Source organism: Rhopalosiphum maidis, chromosome 2 (genome assembly GCF_003676215.2).
Source record: "Rhopalosiphum maidis isolate BTI-1 chromosome 2, ASM367621v3, whole genome shotgun sequence".
NCBI lineage: Eukaryota > Metazoa > Arthropoda > Insecta > Hemiptera > Aphididae > Rhopalosiphum > Rhopalosiphum maidis.
In genome coordinates, this window is record NC_040878.1 from 20942471 (window position 1) to 20969136 (window position 26666).

Genomic DNA, 26666 nt, shown 5'->3' on the forward strand with positions numbered 1-26666 from the left:
AACGCCAGATTTCAAACTGCTATGGATTAAATTTATTTATGTAAAAATATTGAAAAAGCATATCATTCTCTTCAGGAGAGGTTAAATTTAAAACATGAAAAATATCATATCGGGCATGTACCCATCCTCTACTAGCCTTACAACTTGCAAGTGATTACTCGGTTCATGAAATTCTTCATCGCCCGATTAAAGTTGTTTGCTTTTTTAAATTACGGCACACTCTTTTGATCTTATATTTCAAAGCAGAAAGTTTTTAATGTCATTGTTAATGATACATAAGTTAAATATATAGGTAAGAGATAAGTAGTGGATACTTATAATTGTACAAGTATTTAAAATGTATATGAGAAAACAGTGAACCAAAATTTTTCGATGATATAAGGTACTCGTTTGAATCTTGATTTTTACATAGATATACATTATACATAGAATTCAATAAAAATATTCGGTGCTAATAATTCAGTTAGGTAATTCTACAAGTTTTGCCGTTCTACATTTGGTCCACGTAAGATATACGGGGATATTGGATAACGAATGTATATGTGTTATCTGCATCGTTTTTATAATGATGACATGTTGGGTATTTATTTCGACTTTATTATCTAATCTTTGGCCATCTCTAATTGTCTTTACCTTAAATTGTATTAAGTACTGTAGGTTTTATTACAGTTGTATTTTCGGTTTTCAGTTACATATCACGGAAAAAACTAAATAGCTGGTTAAATAATTTTTATGGTTAAATCAACTATAATTATTTAAAGTTACATATTATGTGACAACATAAATCATTGTTGAATGTACTAAATGTATTTAGGTAATTATTTTAGTTGGTTTAACCACATAATATTATACTATTTTTTTAACAATAACATTTGATTAATTTAACTATATTATATAGGTAGTTATTGTCAACTACATTTTGTAGCTGGATTAGCCAAAAGTTATAGTTATAGCGCTCACGGAAATTTTTTTTATGAGTAAAATATTAATTTTTTAAAATATTTTTTATGTATTGTGTATTATTTATTAATTGTAATGGCTGTAATGATGTTTCGTGAGTTGTATACTACAGCAGTGCCAAAATGCCAAATGATATCGTGTATCATCAGTTTTTAGTAGAAAAAGGATTATTAAAAAGTGTAGAAGACAATGTTTTGCTGTACGCCTCTTGGCCTTTGTCATAAATTCGGTACAGAAATACTGCAGGTAAAACAACGGAAATGCCGTTGATGGGGAGTGGATGGTGATTTTTCGGTATCCAAAAAGAAGGCTGTTAGACAACAAGATCACCACGAGCTGGTAGCAGCTTTTTTATTTTACTGATTTGAACCAACGTTGCAACAGTGGGTTAACACTTTGTCAAATTGTTGAATTTGGGTTTATGTTTTTATTGGAATTTCCTACTCAAATTACAAATATCGTAATGGATCGGACAGGAAGGCTATGAGCGTGTCACCGACTGGTTTAACATGTGCCGAGAAGTATGCACAGCTGTTTGAAGACTAAAATGGTTGAAAATGCACAAAATCTAATACAGATTGACGAAGCTCGTTTCGCTGACCGAAGGAAAACAATAGGGGTAGATTATTAGCTAGAGATGTTTCTCCCTCCTTGGCAGATATAAATGTTGAGGTAATTAATAATCGAAATCACGGTGCACGAATGCTCCAGGGCATTTGGGTTAAAAATATAGAAACGATTGCTGTTATTTTTATTTTCATCGACGCGATTGAGAAATACTTCTACCGATAATAGAATGCGAATGCGAGGCAGCATCAGAAACTCATTCTGATGAATGATGGACTGTGTATAGGTGTCTCACAGTCACAAGCCGAGGTCTTGTTCAAAAGACGGTAAATCATCAAATCTCATAAGTCGATGCAAATACAGAAACCCACACTTAAAATATTGAGAGGTTATGGTTAGACGCGAAAATTAAATTATTGAAGATAATGAGGGGTGTTCCTTTTAATAAATCATTGCAGTCTCATCTTGATTACTAGGTATTGCTGGCGACTTTACCAGTGCCAGATGGAACTTGAAATCTGAAGGCCCTGGTGTGAAAAAAATGTAGGGACCCTCAACTTTACCGTCATAACAGTCCGGACCTATTTTTCGCCATGTTAGAAGACATTCAGATCGTGAACCATCAATAAAATAAAACGTAATCAAAACGACGCATTAGAGCACATAACGACTCAGAAACATTAAATTATATTATAAAATTATTCTATAGGTAACGAAGTACCAACATATTTGTATTTATTTTGTTAAACAGGGTTTTCGAAAAACAAAGCATTTAAACATTATTATATTCACTGTTGAATAAAATAGGTATATTTGATATCTAAAGGTTTTAAAACTATTAATAAAATACGTGTAGGTTACCTAAAAAAGATAATATACAAAATCAGGTTGATTAATATTGGTAGATAACGAAATAAATGCAGTCGTTTTGCATAAAGCAAGCCAACCAATTGTAAGTATAATGTTTACGTTATAGAGGTTTCAGTATTTCACAGTAATTTTAAGAACAAACAATTATTTTCTAAAACGTATTTTTTCCTGATAATTATTATGTTTAGTAAAAAGAATCATACCATTCATACTCATAGAAAATCATACCTTGTACATAATGTATTTTTAATTTTTATGTGTTAAGAAGTTTAATGACATGAATAAACTATAAGGAAAATATTATGTATCATCTGTTTTTATTTAGATATTAGCAATTACTGATTACTATTATTAGGTATTATAATACTATATAATGTATATAAAGCTATAATATAAAAAGTAAATAAAGTAAATAGGTAGTATGAAATACGTCTTATCTGACGTTAGGACTCAGGACGACATGCTGTATGACCCTGAATTTTTTTTCTTTACTGAATATATAATGGTTAACGGACATAATATTGTACTTGTTCATGAAAAATTGTAATGAATTAATTGAATCATCCCCTCTTTTTTAAATTAAATTATTTTTTCTTTAAATCGACTTATACAGATTTTTTACTAATTTAAAAATTGATTTTATGGTTTTATCGTATTTTTTAAATAGGAATTTTAGTTTTATAGGGTTCCATTAATTTCGTGCATATGATATCATACCTGTTTTCAATACAATTATACAAAATTTTACATTTTCTCTAAAGAAAATCAACTCACAATATTAGACGGACTGTTAAGAAAATGTATGATGAACAAGGTACCTACTACATGCATAAATATAAATCGAAAACAGGACGCCCTTTAGTGCTATTTTTGTATTGAACACGTACAAAATATCAAATTTGTGTTCAGCATTAAACAGCTTCAATTTTAAATATTAATAATAAAGAGAATTTACCAATAATCGAACTTGGAGGTAAAAAATATTAGTTTAAGAATTTTATAAAATAAAACCAATACTTAGTAGATACTTAAATATGTGATGCATACAATATTGTTCTTTGGTTATTATAGTAGTGTTCAAATTTTTGAATACTTATGGAAATGCATAGATTTGTTAGATGTTCTTAATATTGTACTCTTGATGTTTTGTACTCAAGTATAATAAAAAAAAATATTTTATTTTGAAATAATTATGGTTTAGATTAATCAGTATTGCTGATAATAGATATTAGCAATAATTTAACGTCTTAACTAATATAGTTAAAATAAATTGATATTTAATTAATTAGACAGAGACAATGTATGTTTAAATACATCACATATAACTGCAAAATAGGTAATGAAGAAAGCGTTGTTTTTTTTTTTGTTAAATAAATAGATTCCATTTTCATAGTTTTCATACAAATTAAAACCATCATAAAACAATTTTCATCTTTCATTAAAAAGTTGCCTAAAATATTAAAATAATACTGTATTCATTAAGTATACTTATGAATATAATAATTATTGTAACACATGTTTCAGCTGCTACAGTTTATAGTATACACACAATATAGGATACTTTATAGGTAGTATTTGACTATAAAATATAATTGGTTTAAATATTTAAAATAATGACTATTAAGAAACTAGATAAATAAAACAACAATAGGTATTTTTGAAACAATTGAAAAATAATAAAACAATAATAAAATGTAACAATATAAATATAAGACCATCAATTGCCAATATACTAGACTTAATAATACTTGTCTTAAGTGCTACACATATCACACTTAAACATAACTAAAATCACAATAGAAATGTTTTTAAAACAGGAGAGATTTCATTATGTTGTACTTTTAGTAACAGTTGTAATACCTATGCTAAAATAATTGTGTTTTTTAATACATGATTGTACTTTTTGTGAATCAAGAAAACTAGTGTTAAATTAATAATTTAACTAAAACTATAGACCTTAATTATATAACATATAAGGTCTATAAGATGTTTTTTTTTATATTTGTTATGTAAATGGATTACTACGACTCTTTAATGAAGATCTTTTTATGTCACATTCAGCCGGTCGAACAACTTCAAAGGGTGAATAAACTGGAGCTTGTGACTCCTCAGCATCACTACTTGAGTAATCTTCAAAACTCATATTACTAAAGCCACTATTTGTAGCTAATGTAGTTATCACTTTATTAGTGGCTACCTGTGTAACATTTTGGTGAATTATTTTCATGTAAATTGGCTCTTGTGGATCTAAATCCACTAAAATAGCCTCTTTTGGTTCAGATCTGAAAGGTATTTCGGTTGAATCTTCTTTTTCAAAGTATACACTATCGGCAAAATCAGCCTGTTCAAAAGGATTCGTGTTTAACTTAAAAGGTACAGAACCAAATAAATCTGAGTCGCTGTCTGAACATTTTTTTTTTGCCTTAGGAAATGGTGCCATTGCAAACACATCAGTATTACTTAAACTTTCATACTCTTCTCCTTCATTATCCGAAATCAATGGTATTTCAGCATCAACATTTTTAACAGGTACAGGGTCACGAAGTCTAGTTGCTCCTGGGGCGTTATGTGGAGGAATATCATCTCGTGCCATGCTTTCACATTCAGCATGATAAGCTGATGATCCACATGTAATCATACTGTCTTTTACTGTCATAGTTTCAGGAATGTTTTTGTTTGTGTCTTCCTCGTCGTTACGAGTTTGGAGATCACTAGCTGATCCAATAGAATCATCATCAGATTGGTCATAGTCATTTTGATGTTTTTTATTTTTTTTGTCCTTTCGAAAACGACTATTTGATTTAAATTCAGGAATTTTTCTTCGTTTAGAAGATTTTTTCCTAGTTTCACCGCTTGCTACTTGACTATCATCTGAAGATACTTCATCAGTATTACAAGCTAATTTTTCATACTTTGAACGATCTTCAAGTGGAATTTTCACAAATGGGGTTGATGAACATTCGTTTGATTCCAATTCATCATCACTACGTGTAGTTGCTACTAAACCAGTAGCAATCTCGTCACTGTCAGGTTCATTATTTAATATTAATCTGTCTAATTTCAAATTATGTTCAATGAAGTAGGTTTTCCATTTTTCAGCATTTTTTTTAAGGTCAGTGCCTAAAAAATTAAGAGATGATAGACGAAAAACACTAATAAATTCAAATTAACAGTATAATATATTTTAAATAATATGATATCCAACATTTAACATGCAATATTATAAGGTATATAAGATTAAAGGTTAATTACAACTATAAGAAATATAAATTGTAACTAAGTAGAATAGTAGTTGTTGTAGAAGGTAAATAATTCATGCATATATTATCACCGTTACTCGTATCTATGATATGCACAATTTATGGTGAGACATTGTTAAATGTGTATCAATCCTGATTCCCATCATGTTGCAAACCTACAAAGAACCAACCAACAAGCACCATATTACCAGATAAGAGTTTTAATGGTTGTTAAATAGCACAAGCTAAGTTAAATTGGAAACCAGTATTATATTTTTTAAGATAAGAAATAATTTATATTAGTTACAACATTTTTAAAATTTAATTTTAACATTACTAAAATACAGATAATTCATGCTAATAGAAAATTGTATTAAGTATAATTATTTGTTAGTAAAAATAAAGAAATTCATTAGGGAGGTTTCCAATATCCAAGATACAATCTGCATTAATATTTCTTTATAAATATACTAAGAGCTTATAATAAAATTTAGTAGATGAATAAAAAAAATGATTAATAGGTAAAATATACTTAGTGGAAAGAAAATATAAGGATAGTAAATATATAAAGTATATAAAATAAAATGTTTAATCCATTAGCTTTTTTATTTTGTAAATAATAATAGGTTTAACTGTTCTAATAAATATTTCATTATAGAATATAGATACATCCTTTAATAATTAGAAAATAGTTGCAAAAAAGTTTGTCTTAAAACAGACAGATATATTATGTTTTATATATTTATGTTATAACATGCATGAATAAATTATTTCATAATCTAAAAAAAATAAAATAAGAACAGTTATCTCATTGAACAATGTCTGTCTAACCAAGTCTATTAATCTATTTATTAGTATTAACTATTATCTATAAGCTACTAACCAAAATAACTTAGTATAAAAGCATAAAAGTGTGTAAAACAATATGATAGATTATTATTTTATTGTTTAATAAATTGAAGTTTTATTTAAGTCAAAATCATACATTTTTATGAGAATATTTTATAAAAACAAACAATCTATAGTTATAAAATATTGATTTGTATACATTAATGTTTTAATTTTATTATTTACTCCAAAACTATCACCATACTGTTAAGGAAACCTCCACAATTATGTTTTTTAAAGGCTATTGCAATAAAATTTGATAAAAAAAAATACTAATTATTTACTTACCATTAAGGGATAATTTTCTAATTGGACTATTTCCTATAGATTCGTCTATACCTAAAATATAATAACAGAATTATATTTTATGATTTACGTCAATTCACTATTAAAACTAATTAAAAAAACCAATACAACTTAACTAACTTTTGTAAGGAAATGGTGCAGAACCAAATGGATCTTCGTCTGTTACATTGGATTTCACTGTTTTGGTAGTACTTTCTTGAGATTTTTCATTAACTTCATCTAAAAATTGAACGTTTAACTAAAATAAAATAGTGTACTAATGGTACAGATTTGAATAAATTATTAATAAATATAATTTATATTAAAACTATGCAAATAACTTTTTACCATTGTCATTTGAAGGGATTTGATTAAATGAAGAGTTAAAAATTTCTTCACCACTAATTTGATATTCAAAAGATGACGGTTCTTCAAATGGATTCCACGATGTTTTTGCATTCAAATTATTAACTTCTACCTAAAATATAATATATTAATATTAATAGGGATATAAGTATAATAATAATGAATAATTAATACGCACATTAGAAACAGGAAAATTAGTAGAATCTTTTGAAGATACAGAACATACTTTAGTAGAATCTCCATAAGGTGGCATGAATTGATTTGAATTATCATTAACAAATATTCTAAAATAAAATATTTTGCTTAATAAAGGGAAATACAAGTTTTCTAAATAAAAATTTTAAAATCAATAAAGGATACAATTTCTTTAATAATAATAATAAAAAAAACAAAATAGGTATACATACTTGGAGAATGTAGAAGTTTCACTAACATTTCGTTTATGTTTAGGCACAGAAATTAAAGGAGATGATGAAGGTGACACTGTTGTAGATTGAGTGAATTTAGTCTCAACAAACGGATCTGCATAGTTTGTAAATTATTAACATGTATTACTTATTAATTTAAAGTTTATTTCATAAATGTTTTAGTTATATTTATTATTTACCTTTTACTGGAAATAACACCTGTGGTGCCTTTTCACGTGGAGATATTTGTTGCGATATTTTATTTTGGTGGGATGTATCTGGTGAATGAGAATTTGCCAAAATTCCAACAACTGGTTGAAAGGCTCTTTTAAATGTAGGAGACGAACCTAAAGGTGGAGGTATTCCTGAACTTAAAGGTTTTGGTCTTTGCCTTGGATTCACACTAGTGCCTTCTACAACAGAAGATGAATGGTAATTTGGTTTGACATTCGTTTTTGGTGTTTGAGGAACTCGTTTTTCATTAAGAGATACAATTAATTCATTGATATTAGGATTGGGAACATTCTGAAAAATAGAAAATGTATGATAAAAATGTCAACTCCTGTAAATAGGCAATTAATAATACATTTAAATTTTGAACTGGACAATCTTTTCCGGCTAATTGGAATGCAATGTAAGAAACCTGGTAAATGTCTGGGCGTAAATCAGGTTCAATCTCCAACATATATTCTGTAAATTATTTTTTATTATACTTAAACAATTTTGATTTTATGTTAAATATATATATTTGTTAGATAAAAACTTACTAATTAATGTATTTAATTTAATAGAGTATTCTGGTGTATCTGGAATACTGAACTGACCACTTTGTATTTTTAACGGACTTTCACCAAATGGTAATGTAAAATAGCATAATTTGTATAATAGACAACCCAAAGCCCAAATATCCGATTTTGTGGTTATTACTTTATTGTTGTATAAGTCAATCATTTCGGGTGATCGATAAGATATAGTGGTATATTTGTTTATTTCTTCTTCTATAGCATGTACTCCTTGTATATTTGGATCAAGTTCACGTGCTGTGGCTGAACCAAAATCACATAATAAATATTGACCATTTTCACTAACTAAGATATTTTCTATTTTTAAATCTCTATGTATTATAGGCGTTTGAGAATGGTGTAAACGGCTAACTGCTTCACAAGTGTCACAAAAAATTTGAAGAACTTCAGGTTCTGTTAGGCCAGATTGCAGTCTAAAATACAATATAAATAATATATATTTTTCAAATTAAATTAAAATATATTTATTATAATGTTATGTTATTTCTTGATAACAAAAAATAAAAATGCCAAACTTTATAAAAATTTAAATATTTTTTTGTAAGTATAATAACTATAAATACTTAACATTAAATGAGTGTTTGACACATGTCAATAATCCATAATTTATACATCTTTTTATGAGTCATATCAATGAATCATCAAACTAACTAATATTGTTAAAAATATATATTTAAATTTAATTTTAAATAGTATAGAATTGGGTTTCTTAATTTATGAAAAAATATCTATAACTACTCAATTGACAAACTAGTGATTACATGGTACTATGGTAGATATATTTATTACTATGTTCAAGGCTAACAAACTAGAATTGTGAAGTGAATATTTTATTGATAATACAATTATGGTATTAATATTAACAATTTAAATAAATTATACTCAGTTAACATGTATATTCTTATAAAATTAAAAAACGTATTGCTTCAACTAAGGCTAATGAAAAATTATTTATTTTAAAATCTTTATTGTAAGTAATAGAGGAGAGTTTTTAAGTCATTCAAACTAATAATGGAAAAAATTTTAAAATTTTGGAATTCAAAATATTGAATTATTATAAAAAAAAAATATATAGCAACATGTATCAGTACATAATTGTGATAATTTATTATTTACAAAGTACAGAATAGTTATTGTAAATAGAAACAAAAATTCAAATTGAGAAGTCAGCATTTATTTTAAAATGAAATAAATTAAGAGAATTAAGGGATTATTAATTTACATATTTACTATGATTATTAAACCAATATTTTCATGGTGTTTATTATAAAAATCAGTTCTGTTGAAATAAATGTGTTCTAAAATGGTGACGCACTGTAGTAAAATTTTTATTTTTACAAGCCTTTCTACAAAAATTTTTTGTTATTTCAGTCCAAAATATAAATACATTTTGTGAAGTTTTAAATGTGTTACCATCGATTTTTAGATAAAGCGAATATTTTTTAAGATAAAGTTTGATATCAGGAATCAAGAATGGTTATAATTTTATGAATATATTGTCGGAGATGCAATTAGGAAAATTGTAACCAATAAGGCAACATCCGTGATTTTTTTTAAATAATCCTATGTTAGGTATAGTTGTATAATTTGTATTACAATTTTAGATTAGGGAATATTTTTTAAAATTTATAACCTCCCCCTCCCCCTCCTTATAAATAAAATACTGATATTTAATAAAAATTTATTGTCATATTGATATTTTATTATTATATCAAAAAAGATTTTAAATTAAAATTTAATTTTGAATTATGTTATTATACATTACCTGTTGTTCATTAGAGTTAAAACGTTAGACGGACAGTACGGCATCAACATCAATACTTCATGAACTCCATTATTATGGCGTGTAATATTTGAGTCAATAAAGCCAACAATATTTTTATGCCCATTTAAGCTACTCTGAAAGTCCAAAAAATATATAAATGATTTTATACAAAAAATGTATCATCTATAAGCTACAAATTAGTAGATATCATTCATTAATTTAAGTTTGTTAGAATTAATATCGACCACAAATATTCAAATTATTTTATTAATCACAGTATAAACATACGGCTATTTGTATTTCCTTTTTAGCAACACCCAAGTCCACTTCATCGTTAACAAAGAGTCGCTTGACAGCATATTTTTTATTGTTGCTTTTTACAAGGAAAACCACAGCAAAACCTCCTGGAAAACATATAAAGTAAGTATTGCAAATATGATAACGACAAGAACAATATCATAATAATAGATACTATTGTTATTTTATTATAAGTGTGGTGGTGTACCTTCAGCAATCACGTCTTCAACAGTTACAGATGTACGGCCAACAGTGAACTGTTTACCTACAAAGCAGTTGGGATCTTTGTTGGAGTTGTCGATTTTTGAAAAGAGTTTTTTCATGTTGACCAACTGGAAAGTGTTAGACGACTCGATTATCAAGCATTCAAAAACCTAATGCAAACAGTTTGGCACAAATCAATTTACAAACAAGTTATAATTTGCAAGCGTTGTATAAATTATACGTACCTAAGAGTAGTAAAATTGTGCCAGTAGTTGAAGTAGTGGCATTGAAAAGGGTATTTCGTAGTCGCGACCAGACGACAGTAATTTTAGTTACGACACACGCGAATTTTCCGATTACCGTTGATCATCGATCGATAATAATATCGTGTCGTGCATGTAACACCTATAGAGCGATCACGGGCTAGATTAGATAAATGTTTCCTCTTCAAATTGCATAGGTATAATCTTTTATTTTCGGTCTTCTCCGCCAGAAATATTAATATTGTCGCACGTCGAATACGAGCCTGCTGCTGCTGTTGGCGGTGGTCGTGGTACGAGCGAATAATAAGATAAGGAGGCCAAGTGTTCAATACGCAAAACAGCTGACAATCAAGTGCGGACCAAAATATCAGGCAGCCGCGAGCTGAATATCGTCGTCCCGCCTCTGTCGTCTATCGATCCATATTCCATGTCCCATGATTGTGTGGACGTTTAATAATTCATGTCCAAATGGACAATTCGAAATCGTAATATCAAATATTAATATTAGAGCGGATTGGGAGATTCATTATATGTATTCACTAAGACGAGTAAACGACTAAGTTTTTGTAAAATTCACTCGACAATATTCAATATTGTCAATATTCGGTCGGGCATTCGAGCGTTTGTGTGAAAAGTCGACTAGTTCTAAATATGGGTATAGTGGATTATGATATATATCATACATTAATAATATAGTTTTGGCCATTTTCTCAGTTCTATAAAAAATAAAAAAAGGAAATATTTTTTAGCGTTAATATTAGTTACTTAGTTATGATAAAAATCAAGACGATTAATTCGGCATTTAACTTCAATTAGGTAGTTCAATTGAATACAATGTATTTATTTATTTTATCATTTTATGTGCATTTAGCACTGTTGCAACCGGAACCGATGGCAAAAAGTTTAAACGTACGCTTTTTATGAATATCGTTTATCCTTCGTCCGCGTTTAGGCACCACTAGCGTGCGCGACACAGTGATAAAAAAACCAACAAAAACGTTTTGTTATATATATTATTTTTATTATAATAGATAAGTGAGATTTCCTTGTAGCCTGTGGTCTGTGGGCGGGCGGTCGAAAATCGGGGAAAAAAAAAAGTAAACGTCAAATGATAAATAACGCGGCGAAAAAACTGGCGATTACATTTGGCACTACGAGCCTAAATTTATCGGCTTAAATTGTTTTCCTACCGTTCTCGTCAAACGCAACACGCACGCCCATCAAATAATTACGTCGACAGAGTGTGGGTTCGCCGTCAAAGCTGTGTGCGCCGGTAAGATTGCTCAATTCGCAGTATTGACAGTATTGTGTGTGTCGCGTTCGTTTCACGGTCACGCCAGCCGTCGCGTTGGCTCGTTCGTTGTGTCGCCCGACACGCATAATACCTACAATACTATTAATTATTATTTATTATTAATCCGTTAATTGCTATTCGTCATTACTGATGCTGCGTCTACTGCTGCTACTGTTACTACGAATTACGGCATAATAATATAGTATAATACTGTACATATGATAAACTTAATAATATTCTCATCATCGGTGGGTGCCGTGGAAACTATATCGTTCGATTCACCGTTGTTCGTTTTCCATTCATCGCGTGCGTTACAATACCTATTAAATTAATATATAATTTTGTAAAACTGTATTTTTATTTTTTTTCAAATATTCTCACAAGAATTGATGAATACCATTAAATTAACCCAATCATCATTATACATGTATCTATTATTATAATATAATAATATTTGGCAGGTATTCATCAACAATTATAACATTTACTATTATAATTTTTATTATTGATTATTGATCGATTATCTATCCATGTTTCTGGGTCATGAATCTACTTAAATTGTATTTGTCAAATATTCTCCCTTTGCCTAATTGTATAGTTCTAGGTATAATTCAAAGTTAACACTGATAAAAATATTGCCATTTGCTTTTATTTCATTCATTTTTAAAATTTTATTTTGTTTTTAAATAGATTTACTAATAAAATTTTTTTTCACAAAAAATATTTATACTATTTATCATAATCACCAACTCTGATAATTTCATTGCCTGCTAGATTTTAAACGGCAACTGTTTTTAAGATATTAATTAATTTAATACTAATACATAATAATTATTAATGATATATTTTGTATTAAGTTCATTAATTGTTAGATTATAATTTTAAAATTAAAGACCGACGAGTCATAAAGTATAAGATAATAGATATTAATGTAAAATAATTTAATAGATATTATGAATCATAGTAAAAAAAATATGAGTCAGTAATTTTGTTGAAATGTAGAACTACACTACTTAACTTTTTACTTGATACTCAAAATTCCAACCACTTCTAAAATAGTTTAATGCTTAGATAATAACTTTGTTTTTCAAAAGCAAATATTCAATCTATAATTGTACAACAAATATATTTAGTTCAAGATGAATGTAAGATTGTGATAATGTGTTTGAGAATAAAACACAAATGTGTAATATTAATTATTATTATTCAACATTTTTATTGCTGCTCCTAAATTTTAGTGTTGATATAAGATACATAATTAAATAACTATTATTAGTAATTTATTGAGTTGTATAGCCTACCATATGTAATATATTTTCAAATATCCAAGACTAGTTAATTTTTACTTGATATTTTATTAAATGTTATACAATTTTTTAAATTATAACGTGACCTGTTCACACCTTGGTTACCTTGGTTATACTTAATTTGTTGTAAGTTAGATAAATGTTAATTTTAGTTTATATAATCTTGAATTTTTCCTTGCTTTAAAATATTTATATTATTAATTTCTTTTCATCAATCAATATGACCATGAGTTATTATGAAATTCAATAAATATAGGTTATAGTGAGCTTATTGGTAGAATTCTTTATAAATATATTCCATTCTTTCCAATATAAATATATTAAAATATGACTTAAAAGTTATTAGTGCGCAATGTTTAAGTAAATTGAATTTATTTACATTCAAAACTTAATATACCAAAAAGTTCATAATTGTTTTGTTAAGTAACAATAATAATTTAAATAAAAAGAATAAGAAAATAAGAAATTTATATTTATTAAGCATTTATAATTTTTAGGTTGAATTAATAAACCTGGTGATATGGATCCGTGGGTGGTCACTCCTCAAGAATGGACACGTTTTTGTACACATTTTCAAGCATTAAAACCAGTAGGTGGTGTTATTACAGGTGAACAGGCCAAGGGATTTCTGTTACAATCTAGATTACCTCCACTAGTTCTTGGTGCAATATGGTAAAATTATAAAAATATTTTTACTCGTGTATTTATTTATTGTTAATTTTATCTAGGTTATTAATATATTAAAATTAAATAATTTTTAGGGCTTTAGCTGATACTGATGCAGATGGTCGTATGAATATTATTGAATTTACTATTGCTTGCAAGTTAATTAGTCTTAAACTTAGAGGTTTAGAGTTACCTAAAGTCATCCCTAGTAATTTATGGAATTCTGTTCAGTCTCTAAGTAATTTAAAAAGTTCTTTTCTTATGCTTAATTAAATTAAACTAATTTTAGAATGTACATTTTTAGATTCAGTTCCTAAAGCTTCATCTCCACTTCTTACAAGTCCTCCATCAATGACCCCTGGAATTGCACCACCTATGAGTTTGCCATTGTCAAATGTATCTCCAACAACAATTTTACCAGCAGTATCACCACCATTAATACCAGCTGCTACTTCTCCAATCGCTTCTGTAAATTCTACAGTTAGTCCAATTGTGAATAGATCTTCTCCAGTTCAGATTGCTAATGTAGCAAATAATGTGGCATCAGGAGGTCAAGCAGGTCCTATTAAACCTACACTACCTGCTGCACCATCTCGTAAGTCTCAAAAATAATTCTGTTTTCTATTATATTAATTTTTATTATTTAATTTGTTTAGTCCCTGGTACACCAGTTGCTTCTATGCCAATGCCAATATCAATAGATTCTCCGTAAGTTAAAAATTAAAATTATGTATGCATTTATATATATTTAAAATTAGATGAACAGAACTTTGGTAAAATTTCATTTTAAGGTTTTTGTAATATTTACAATATTTGTATTATTGTTTTAATGATATTATTAATTTTCTTATGATAATAACATTATTCTACTAAGATAACTTGTATTACATTTATATTTATTATAGAGGAAATCAGGAATGGGCAGTACCACATCAAACTAAATTGAAATATACACAAATTTTTAATACTACTGATCGCACGAGGACAGGATTTTTAACTGGAGTTCAAGCACGTGGTATCATGGTGGCCACTCAATTACCACAAAATGTCCTAGCACAAATATGGTAAAGTTGAATTGGTACAATTTATAAATCTTTTATGTTTAATTAATATTAATGTGTTTTAATTTTTGAAGGAATCTCTCTGATATGGATAAAGATGGTCAGTTATGTTGTGATGAGTTTGTCTTAGCTATGTACTTGTGTGATTTGGCTAAGTCTGGGGAAAAAATTCGCATTCCTTTACCCCCTGAACTTATACCTCCATCTGTTCGTCGCCAACGTCAGAATAGTTTAACTGCTCCAAGTGAAGGAACTCCTGAGTCTGATTCTTGTTTGATTAATCAAACAACTTTTGAGGATAAACGCAAAGAGAATTTTGAAAAAGGACAAGCTGAGTTGGAACGACGCCGTAAAGCTCTATTGGAAATACAGAGAAAAGAACAAGAGGAACGGGAGCGTAAGGAAAGGGAAGAACAAGATAGAAGAGAAAAAATACGATTAGAACAAGAAAAAAGGAGACAAGATGAACTTGAAATACAAATGAGAAAACAAAAAGAATTAGAACAGGAAAGAGAAGAGCAAAGAAAAAGAGCTCAAGAACAAAGAGAAGCTGCTCGAAAGTAAGTCTCATTTTGTATACCTTAACTTTTTATAATAATTTATTGGATTTTTTTTTTTAATGAAATAAAGAGAAATGGAAAGGCAACGCCAATTAGAGTGGGAAAAACAAAGAAGTATGGAACTTCAACAACAACGACAAAAGGAACAAGAAACAGTATTGAAATTAAAGGGAAAAAATCAAAGCTTAAGTATTGATTTACAACAGATGGTAAGTTGTTAATTGAAAATAATAATTTGTGTATTAAACTGAATTCAATGTTTTCAGACTGATAAAGTGCGTGAGTTATCACAAAAAATTAGTGAGACTCGTGCTAGTGTAACGGGGGTAAAATCTACTATTGATAGTATGCGCACTACACGAGACACTCAAATGAATGAAATGTCACGATTAAAATCTACTTTGAAAGAACAAAATCAACGTCTTATTACTGTAAGTCAAGAAAAAATACGTTTAGAAGCCAAGAACAAAATGAATTCTAGTATTGAAACTGCAGATGTACAAGAACAAACACAATTGGCAATTTCAAATAAAAAGTTAACATTCAAAAGTTTACAAGATAAAATTAATGATCTCAATTCACAAGTAAGATCATACCTAATAATTATTAATTAGAAGTTTATTTTTAAATTGTATAATCTGTTTTTTTAGATTGAACTCAAAAAACAAGATGTGGAAAATAATAACAGTTCTATTGATCAATTAAAAACACAGTTAACTAAGCTTGTAGAAGATTGTGAAAAAATCTATCCAAGTTATGAAGAAAATACTAAGAAAGTTATAGAAATGAAGAAAAATAAAGCAAAAGAGATGTCATCTTGGGGAGATGATGCATGGAATTCAGCACCAACTACTGACTGGGTTGAAGAAAAATCTGCATCTACTTTGGGTATCAGTTAATAAATTATTTATATAAATTTTAAAATTGACAATTTTAATATTTATATATTATGTATAAATGTATAGAATCAAGTGCATATAAAAAATGTCGAGCTTTGTATGAGTTTGAAGCTCGCAACACTGATGAATTATCTTTCCAACCTGGTGATATTATTATGGTTCCATTGGAACAAAATGCAGAACCTGGATGGTTAACAGGAGAATTGAAAAACAAGACTGGATGGTTTCCAGAATCTTATGTTGAAACAGTTGATGGTTCTGATGACATCCGTGATATTATTGCCAATCGCCAGGCTCCTCTAGAAGACAATTTTGTATCTACTCAAAAACCATTAGAGTAAAAATATTTTCCTATTTTTTATTTAATACATTTTATAACATTATGTTGTTGTAGGGGAATTGCTGAATTGCCAGAAAATGAGCTTGGACAAGGATTTGAAACTGATGAGTTTAGTACTTCATATCCTACTAAACTTATTTTAGGACTTGGTAAATCAGTAAATATTAAAGCACAAGCTTTAAATAATTGGACTGGTAAAGACAGTACTTATTTGTCATTGACAGCTGGTGATATTATCGAAGTAACTGAAAATCAAGTATGTATTAATGATTAATTATATACCATAGAAATCAATTATAAGATAATTCAAAGAAGTTTTTAATTTTAATTTTTTATAAAGGATTTTTATTTTGTTTGTATTTAGAACATTTAGTTATTATTTTTTCCCTCTTTTAAAGCCTCTTCCTTTTAGTATCACTGTATTATTTTTATATCCAATAACTAAACTACAACCAAGAGTTAAAAACTTTTGAACTTTAAAACACTTCCCATTCATCAACATAGTATAGTCATGGTCTTACTTTTTTTTAGCTTGTTCATAAACTGCCCTATAATATTGCCCTTTCTTGTATTTATTTATATTCTTTAACTTATTCCTCATGTTATGTCAGTAGACCCCTAACATTTTTAAAATTACTTGCAGCACGCTTGGGAATATTTTATTCCCCGGTTGTAAAAATGCCTAGTTCCTTGTTACAATTTTAATAATAATGATTTAAAGATATAAGAGTAATAAGATATATTTCATATAATAAAACTATAAAATAAGTATTTTATTTTATTTTTTTTAAAAGTTTATAATGTTCAATTTAGTCTTAGTGCAAGCCGCATAGTGGGGGCCGTCGCTTCATGTGTGTGTTCAGGATAACCATAAATTAAATGTCATTCCTTTTCTTATTTAAGTTTTTTATGTTTTTCCTTCTTCTGATTCCGTATAGGGTACTTGATAATGATTTAAATTTCCTTCTAAATTATTTATCCCTTTCTCATCATCTCTTTAATTTAAATTGTTAATTTCTAGGATGATTGGTGGTATGGTAAAACTTCAGACAATCGTGTTGGCTGGTTCCAAAAATCTTCTGTGTCAATAATTGAAAATGCAGTCAAAGATACTACTATTCCTACTGACAAACAAGGTTTTTATATTTAATATTATTATATGTCAATACATACAACTGATTTATTTTGTGCGAATATTGTCATCCATCACAGTTTTCAGTATTTATGTTTTGTTTTTGTGCTTTCCGTTTTTATATTTTATATTCGACTGATTGAAGTCAGTTGCATATGATATTTATTAATAAATTAAAATTGTATTGTTTATACTCTATTCATGTTAAGAAGGAACTTCAGCAGTGGCTATCAGTTTTTGTCAAATAGCTACTAGGAAACTCTTCTGTTTGTCAATTAGTCAACCAGCATATACACCTGCTGTGTAGTAAAGCCATGCCATTGAGCATAGGACGAATGCTAAAATTCCTTCTTAATATAAATTGAGTATAGTAAACAGGGTTGGGCAATACTTACCAAAACATGTCATAAAATTAGTTTATTTTCCTTTAAAAAATTGTTTTGAACTAATTAATACATTATATTTAGAATATTATATTGTTCTCTACCCATATGATTCTGTCGAACCTGGAGATTTAAATATGAATCAGGATGAAGTGGTTTTAGTAACAAAAAAAGATGGTGATTGGTGGACAGGAATAATAGGTGATAGATCTGGAATATTTCCTTCTAACTATGTACAATATCTCGATCCTCAGGTAAATTTTATCTTTAATGTATCATTGTATTTAAAAACCATGTAAGTACAATGAAACCGCTACTATAACTAAAGTTTAAAAATGTCACAACATTTTTAATAATGTAAGATTAACATGATAACTAAAATTTTATATGCTATTGTTATACCACATTTATCTTGTCTAAATAATTATTAAAAACGATTTCATCTTTTAATAGTTATTATAATCTTAATTTGTATACTTAAAATGTAAAAGTTAATATTATGGAGGTTACACTGTACTTATTTTTTATAATAAATGTTTTTGTTTCAATTTTATTTTTTAATTAATATAATTATATTTAGCCTAAGGAAACTGCTGTGAATAAGAATCCTCCATTTGAAACAGCTTCGTCAGTAAAATCAGAAACTTCTGTCACTTCTTCACCATTAACTACTCCTATCATGCTAGAACCTCACAAGCCTGATGGTAGTAGATCGGTGACACCAGATTTAGCATCAACAAAGGTATGAATCCATTTAAATTTAAATTACTAATAATATTTTAATACACTTAACACTCACTGTAACTATTTAAACACTTAACACATTCATAAATATTTTAATCCTTTTTTATAAGATAAAAACTATTGACTGGTTTTGTAAAAAGTATTCATTTCTCAGAAACATAGTACAAAAATCTTTTTTCTAATTTAAAGTAAATCAATTAATTCAATAATGTCATAATTAAATACAAAAATCTTCAACTTATTATTTTTTGGAAAAGTAAATTTTAAATTCTGGTGTCACAGTTTGGGGAAGAAAATAAACTAAGTAGCAGTAAGGAAACTGAAGGGTAACACCACTGTCTATTACTACACATTTAACAATGTAGGAGCAATTTTTACTTTGCTGCAGATGCTTCACTGTTTTTATGTTATGTAGCGTGTTGGCATAAATTTATTTTCTTTGACATTTTGATATTCAACTTCAGTTAAAACTAAACACAATTTTGAATTTGATCATATCATTGTAAATCCAAAACATTAAATAGGCAGTATTCTAAAATTGAACATTTTTTTAACAGGATCAGAGCACTGGGAGGTTTCTTGGTGGCCTGACATAATTGAGTATTTTTCATAAATTTATTACTACATTTAAAAATATTTTAATGATTAAATTATTTTTCACTTATACAAATTTTAAATTTACCATGGTTCTTATTGTAATTAAATAATAACCTATATATAATAATAATGTATTTTTATACATAGGTACAATTAAAAATTTGTGACTAGTATTTACCTATTTTAAATACTATTGTTCATGTGGTATTCGTAAACAGTAAAAAATCCATATTCTTAAGTTAAACCTTTCTAGCTTGCTTAAATTAATGTACAGGCTTTAAATATTATTCCAGTCCATTTTTTTTTGTGAAAGTATAATTAGTAAATTTAATTTTTAATTATTTTATTAAGTATTAAGTTTTATGCCAAATAATTTTTCTTGTTATAAATTAATTATTTTTATTTCATTTTTGCTTTAAATCAATAATATTACTAGTTAATTAAATATTCTTGGGCAATTGTTTACATTTGAAATTTAAAAATATTAAGATTTGTTTTAGTTAATTATTATACAAATTAACAACATTTAAATACATTATTTAGTATCTATTATAATAATTTCAATATAATATCATGTTTACTAAATATTTTTATTTAATTATTGACAAATTTATTTTTACTAACATTCTTCCTTTTATCAATATGTCATTATTCCATGCTTTTTGTGTATTTTTTTATTGTTTGTTTGTTGCTGCATATGGCTTGTGTTTTTGATCATCAGAGAGAAAGCAGTGCAACAGAAGATAGTGAAAATGATGACAAGGTATACTATGCTTTTAGTGTTTTGTTTGCATGAAATAATTGTTTTTAAATATTAAAGCATAACATTTCAAAGTTTTTTTTAACTTAAATGTATGTTTATTTAGATATCAAAAGGAACAAAAAAAGCAGAAGTGGCAACTGTAATTGCACCATACACTGCCACTAGTGCAGAACAATTAAGTTTACAACGAGGACAATTGGTAAAAATTAGAAAAAAGACTACCACTGGTTGGTGGGAAGGAGAATTACAAGTAAATAATAATAAAAAAAAAAGCTTGATCATTATTTAAAAAATTATTTGTTTAAATGTAATATTAGGCAAAAGGACAAAAACGTCAAATTGGTTGGTTTCCAGCATCTTATGTAAAACCATTAGGTAACACTGGTAGAGCAAATTCACCTGCTACAAAAAGTAATCAATCTGCAGTAATGCCTGTTACTACTACAACACCTTCATCCAATAATACTCTAGGTAGTATAAGTATAATCATAATATCGTCTTTTTTCTTTGATCATTAAATAATGATAATATTATTTTCAGAAAAAGTCATAGCATTATTCCCATTTAATGCGGTTCACAATGATGAATTAACATTCCAGAAGGATGAGATTATAACATTAGTGTCAAAAGACGAGCAAGCTTGGTGGAGAGGAGAATTAAATGGAAAGACTGGATTGTTTCCAAGTAATTACGTGGCACCTCTATGTAAGTAAAATAAATTAATATTTATAGTATTAGATAATAATTTAATGACATACATTGTATGTGTATACAAAATCTATGTTTCAATGAAATTTTAAAAAATAAGTTAGACATTTTAATGTAAAAAAATTACAATACAAATTTTTGTAACTAAATTTTTATAATTTTATCAAGTTTTTAGATTATAAAAAATATATCTCCTATAATGATTATTTTAATGGATTACTCAAACTAATAAGATATTTAAATTAAATTATTGATCATAAAATCATATTTTAATGGGTTCAAAAAATTATAATGAACTCTTCTAAATCGTTTAAATAATTGTATTATAAGTTATGAATAGATTATAAGATAAAACTTATACTAACATCTTCTATATTCTGTCTCTTTTGTTTTTGTTTTGTTTTTTTGTTTTTGTAGGAGTTTGTTATAGTCATTTGTTCACTGGCTAACGACCCATCAGGCGGATGAACTTCAGAATATTAGTATGATTATTTTTGATTAAATTATATATTATTTTTTTCAAAGCCTGATTAGTAAGTAAGTTTAATGTTTATGATTTTAAATTATAAAAGCTAAGAAAATAACTTTTAGTCATAGACAAGACTTGTATTATTTTTTTTAGCTATCAAACACCCATATTATAGTCATTGCAATTGATGGGTCAGCCATTTATAAAAAAATATTCTGTTAATTTATTTAATTAATACTATCTACCAATTATCACTTTTAATATATACATTAATTTATAAAATAACATACAATATATTTTAGTAGAATCATTCTATCTTATGATTTACTTAAGTGCAATATTTTCCCTCCATTTTATTATTAAAATATTTATTTATTGTATAATTTGATTATACCATGTGAATTTTAATTTTTTTTTTTATTATTATTGTTTGTATTAGAATCTCTTAAACTGATTATTGTTTTGTTATATTATATACATGTCAGTGTTACTATATATCTACTTAAGTTTATGAACAAATGCCTTAATAATTTATTCCACTAAAGTCATTATTCTAAAATTGTTCATTTATTATTAATATTATAATATTTTGTTGAATAATAATTATTTCTTATCTATTGTTAAATTTGCATGATATGTAGTCTAACTTATCTGTATTGTATTTAAATAATTAATGTAGTAATTGTATTACTAACTCATATATTATTATATCATAACATTTAGAGGAGTTCATTATAATTAGTTAATATTGTGTGGTAAATTTAGAATAAATTTGTATTATTTATCACTTACAAAATATTATATTCTATTCACAATGGTATTTAAAAATAAATAGAAAATTTCAATTATTATAAAAATCTTTTCAATTTATTCCACTTACCCCCTTTTTCCAAAAGCTATAATGTTTATTTTATTAATCAAATATATATTTATATCGATTGAAATAAATACCTAGTTTTTAAATCAGTAAAACAGACTAATAATAATATAAGTTTGTTTTATCATTCAATTTCTGTACAGTATATACACTTATGAATATGAAAATGTCAATTTCCAATCACTTAAAAGTTAAAAGTAATCACATAAATTTGTATTAACTATAATCATATTAATTTTAAATAAATAAAAATTTTTTTTATTAAATATATTTATTGAATCATCAATTGAATATCAATACCTATTAAGATCATATTTAAGCAAAAGTGTATGATATTTTAATGTTATTTTTTAAAATTAAGAGGGTACCAGTGTGGTATTAATTATCTCTCTCTAACCCATGCGCAGCATAGCAAATTTTATGTTTATAAAAATGATTATAACTATATTCATTTCTTAAATTAGAGTGCAATGACTTATTATAGAATTTAAAGTTAAGAACATTATCTAGGGCATCCCACAAGTGTTTTAAAGCAAGTTATAAGATTTTTAAGATGAATAAACAATTTACAATTTTAAAATACTCATAACTTGCTATGTTATAGTTAAACTATTGTTTAGTCATTTTTGTGAACGTAAAATGTGCTATGTTGTGCGTGGGTTAGAGAGAGATAACAAATACTACGCTGGCATCCTCTTAATTTTACTTTCCTTAATTTGTTATTCTTATATGAAATATTATAAACTATGTTTATCCCACATTTTATTACCTTATTTTATTTTTTAAAATAAAAATCATCTACATTAAATGTTAAATAAATAAACACAAAGTATATTAGATTACTTTTAGTTTAGTAAGATAAATCATATGAAAATTATTTAATTTCCTATTGTATTATAACCATGTAGCTGAAGTGACAATTAAAGTGAAATTAAATAAAGAAGAACGAAAAAGACAACAGCATATTCATGAATTGATTACCACTGAGCAGGCTTATATTGAAGATATGATTGCAGTACACGAAGTATTTATATTAAATTATATTTATTAATTATTATTTTTCTATCATTTATCAAATATTATATGATGGAAAATTTTTACTTTCATGTAAAATTGAATAGCATTTTTTAAATTTAACTGAGGAGCATTAATGCACAAGTTAACAAGAAATCGGAAATATTAAATAAAAATTTTTAATTTCGGAGCTATGAAAGTAGCATGACAAACAATTGTTTTTGATGATACCAACAATTTTTTTTCTCATGAGACCCACTGGCCATCACCTTAATTTTATTTCTGCTTCAAATTAGAAAATTTAACTATAGGTAATACTATTAGTTATATTCATGATTTTCATTTTTATTATCATATTTTTAGTGGCAATATTTAAGTAAGGATTAAAAAAACAAATTGCACATATATAAATACATAAATATAGTATTGTCAATTCGCGATAACTCGAATCTCCATAACAACTTGATAACTTGAATTTTTGTTTTATTCCTCTAGAAATATAAATTTAAGTTAGATATCTCGAAGCAAATTTTTATCTTCCTTCAACTTCGAGTTATCATGACTACTATATATAGATTCCCATTATAAGTTATTAAATTTGGATATTCAGGTTTAATAATATCTGTTTTTTTTTATTGTAAAATATATATATTCTATTTTATTTGCATTTAAAATATCAAACCTAATCTATCCCAGAATTTTGAATTTTGTGTTATTTAGGTATTTGAAAAGCCATTACATGAAAGTGGTGTTCTCACTACATCTGACATCACTAAAATTTTTATTAACTGGGAAGAAATTATAGAGTGTAATCAAATTTTTTTGACGTAAGTTATTTTAACACAATCAAAAAAAAAAATTTGAATATTAAATATGACTTTTAATTAAAACTGTTATTCTACATCCTATTAGTTATTATAGAAAATATTTTGCAGATCATTGCGAGTGCGCAGAGATATGAGTCCTGCCGGAATTGTACGAATAGTTGGTGATATTTTGTGTGAACATGTAAGAAATAATATGATTAATTTATTATCATACATACTTATGTATTTCTTTATTTTAGTTTCCAAGAATGACTAGATATGTACGATTTTGTAGTTGTCAATTAAACGCTGCAATCACTCTACAGAAACTTACTGAGACTAATCCAGCTTTTTGTGAAGTCACCAAGCGTTGCCAGAGTGATTCTCGTATTAAAGGACTACCATTGAGTTCATTTCTTATTAAACCCATGCAACGGATCACTAAATATCCTTTACTTGTGCAAAAGGTATGCAAAAAAATAATTATAAATCCATAATATTTAATATCTATATTATTGTTGTTTATATTTACAGATTTTAGAGCATACTCCAAATTCTCATCCAGATCGATTACATCTAGAAGAGGCACATGCCAAAGCTGAAGAAATATGTCTTCAAGTATTTATAGGTTTTTATTTTTCTATGAATATATTAAATAATACCTATTCTTTTTAATTAATAGGTAAATGAAGGTGTCAGGGAAAAAGAAAATTCTGACCGTTTGGAGTGGTTGCAAACACATGTAAATAGTGAAGGATTAAGTGAAAGGTTAATATTTAATTCACTAACTAATTCATTGGGGTCAAGAAAATTTCTACACTATGGATCTTTATCAAAAACTAAAAGTGGTAAAGAACTTGTTGGATTCTTGATGAATGATATGTTTCTTCTTGTTAAACCAGTAAAACCAGCTATACTATCAGGACAATCGTTTTCATTTGATAAATTTTTGGGAGATTCATTCAAAATTTACAAACAAGTAATTTTTTTATATTTTTTTAAAACTAAATATCTTATTAATTTATGATTTATTGTTATTTAGCCTTTTTTATTAATGCTATTAAATATTGCTGACTCTGTGACTGATAGTGTTGAATTTCGAATTGATTATGATAATATACCTATATTATTATCGTCTCCGAGTATTAATGAACGAAACTTATGGCTAAAAAAGTTAAACGAAGCTAAAAAAATTTTGATTGCCAGTGAAAAGAATCAAAAACAACTAATGGAATCAAGTACATTATTTAATAATATTAATGTATTATTGGTATAATCTTAATGTTTTAAACATATTTTTTTGTTTTAGAAAAAGCAGATTTTGGTGCTTGTGGCAGAGTCTTAGTTTTTGTTATGGATGGTAGAAAACTTCAAACTCCAAAATTTGGTAATTTATTATAAATTAATTAACTTGTTTTAAATTAATGAAAATTAATAATTTTATTTTTTTAGAAATTGTTTTATTGATTTGTTTTTATGCAATGATATTATGTTTAGGTAAAAAAGCAGTATTCTGTGAAGTTAGTATGGGATCTCGAAAACAATGTACACCAGTAAATGAATCTCCTGATCCTAAGTGGGATTCATCAATGCAGTTCCTTGTTAAAGATATTCAAGATGATATTCTTTGTGTTACAGTGTATAATAAAGGGCACTATTCTCCCGATGGTAATGATATTTTTAAACTACAGTTAGTTCTTTATGTAAAATGATGATGAGTTAAATACATTTTCTGTATAATTTATTTTTTAACTATAATCTGCCTTTTAATTAATCTAATTTATTTTATTTTAGAATTTTTAGGACGATCTGAAATTCGTGTATCAGAAATAATTCAATCAACTAAAAATAGCAGAGGACCTCTTACAAAACATTTACAGTTGAGAGAAGTACAGACTGGTGTTATAACTTTAAAGTTGGATTTATGCCTATTTGATACAAATTGATAAAGAAAAAATATTTTTTTTTCTATTGAGAAAAACTATCTATTGATTAGTTTTATAACCTACTTAGATTTCATATAATTAAATTATTTATTGTATGTTAAGTATTAATCTCATTTTTTGATTCCAATAATGCATTGATTTATATGTAAATGGCTTAATAGATTTATAAATAAATTATATATATAT

The 26666-nt window shown here is 26.8% G+C and overlaps 2 protein-coding genes across 3 annotated transcripts; one reads left to right on the top strand and one right to left on the bottom strand.

Moving 5' to 3' along the window:
• Positions 1–3834: 3834 nt before the first annotated feature.
• On the bottom strand, positions 3835–11217 carry LOC113554731 (actin-regulating kinase 1). 2 transcript variants are annotated; one of them, XM_026958698.1, is made up of 13 exons: positions 10897–11217; positions 10656–10779; positions 10439–10554; positions 10151–10284; positions 8350–8798; positions 8169–8272; positions 7783–8107; positions 7583–7697; positions 7354–7459; positions 7158–7287; positions 6951–7049; positions 6813–6863; positions 3835–5517 (listed from the first exon to the last, which is right to left on the bottom strand). In XM_026958698.1, exons 2-13 carry the CDS (start codon positions 10768–10770, stop codon positions 4403–4405), a joined length of 2859 nt encoding a protein of 952 aa, XP_026814499.1. In that variant the 5' UTR covers positions 10771–10779; positions 10897–11217; the 3' UTR covers positions 3835–4402. The 2 variants fall into 2 exon arrangements, with proteins under 2 accessions (XP_026814499.1, XP_026814498.1); XM_026958697.1 differs by having other exon boundaries at positions 3836–5517; positions 10656–10821.
• Positions 11218–11932: 715 nt separating this feature from the next.
• On the top strand, positions 11933–26628 carry LOC113554730 (intersectin-1). Its single transcript, XM_026958696.1, has 29 exons — positions 11933–12187; positions 14013–14187; positions 14277–14419; positions 14486–14776; positions 14838–14889; positions 15087–15245; positions 15317–15802; positions 15873–16011; positions 16069–16386; positions 16453–16690; positions 16768–17038; positions 17096–17297; positions 18063–18177; positions 18641–18810; positions 19137–19298; positions 20619–20660; positions 20764–20910; positions 20978–21131; positions 21201–21365; positions 23623–23738; positions 24449–24555; positions 24664–24736; positions 24795–25001; positions 25069–25152; positions 25217–25513; positions 25577–25772; positions 25844–25921; positions 26032–26202; positions 26329–26628. The coding sequence occupies exons 2-29, from the start codon at positions 14036–14038 to the stop codon at positions 26478–26480; spliced, it is 4887 nt and encodes a 1628-aa protein (XP_026814497.1). The 5' UTR covers positions 11933–12187; positions 14013–14035; the 3' UTR covers positions 26481–26628.
• Positions 26629–26666: the final 38 nt, after the last annotated feature.

What these genes read in the sequence shown, in the direction of transcription:
- LOC113554731 (XM_026958698.1), bottom strand. Translation starts at nt 10,770, where the DNA reads ATGAAAAAACTCTTTTCAAAAATCGACAACTCCAACAAAGATCCCAAC. An exon ending in AAAAGGAAATACAAATAGCC is followed by an intron (nt 10,285 to 10,438) that starts GTATGTTTATAC and finishes TTGGACTTTCAG; the next exon opens with AGTAGCTTAAATGGGCATAA. An exon ending in TGCACCATTTCCTTACAAAA is followed by an intron (nt 6,864 to 6,950) that starts GTTAGTTAAGTT and finishes ATTATATTTTAG; the next exon opens with GTATAGACGAATCTATAGGA.
- LOC113554730 (XM_026958696.1), top strand. Translation starts at nt 14,036, where the DNA reads ATGGATCCGTGGGTGGTCACTCCTCAAGAATGGACACGTTTTTGTACA. An exon ending in ATAGTGAAAATGATGACAAG is followed by an intron (nt 20,661 to 20,763) that starts GTATACTATGCT and finishes ATGTTTATTTAG; the next exon opens with ATATCAAAAGGAACAAAAAA. An exon ending in ATCCTTTACTTGTGCAAAAG is followed by an intron (nt 25,002 to 25,068) that starts GTATGCAAAAAA and finishes TTATATTTACAG; the next exon opens with ATTTTAGAGCATACTCCAAA.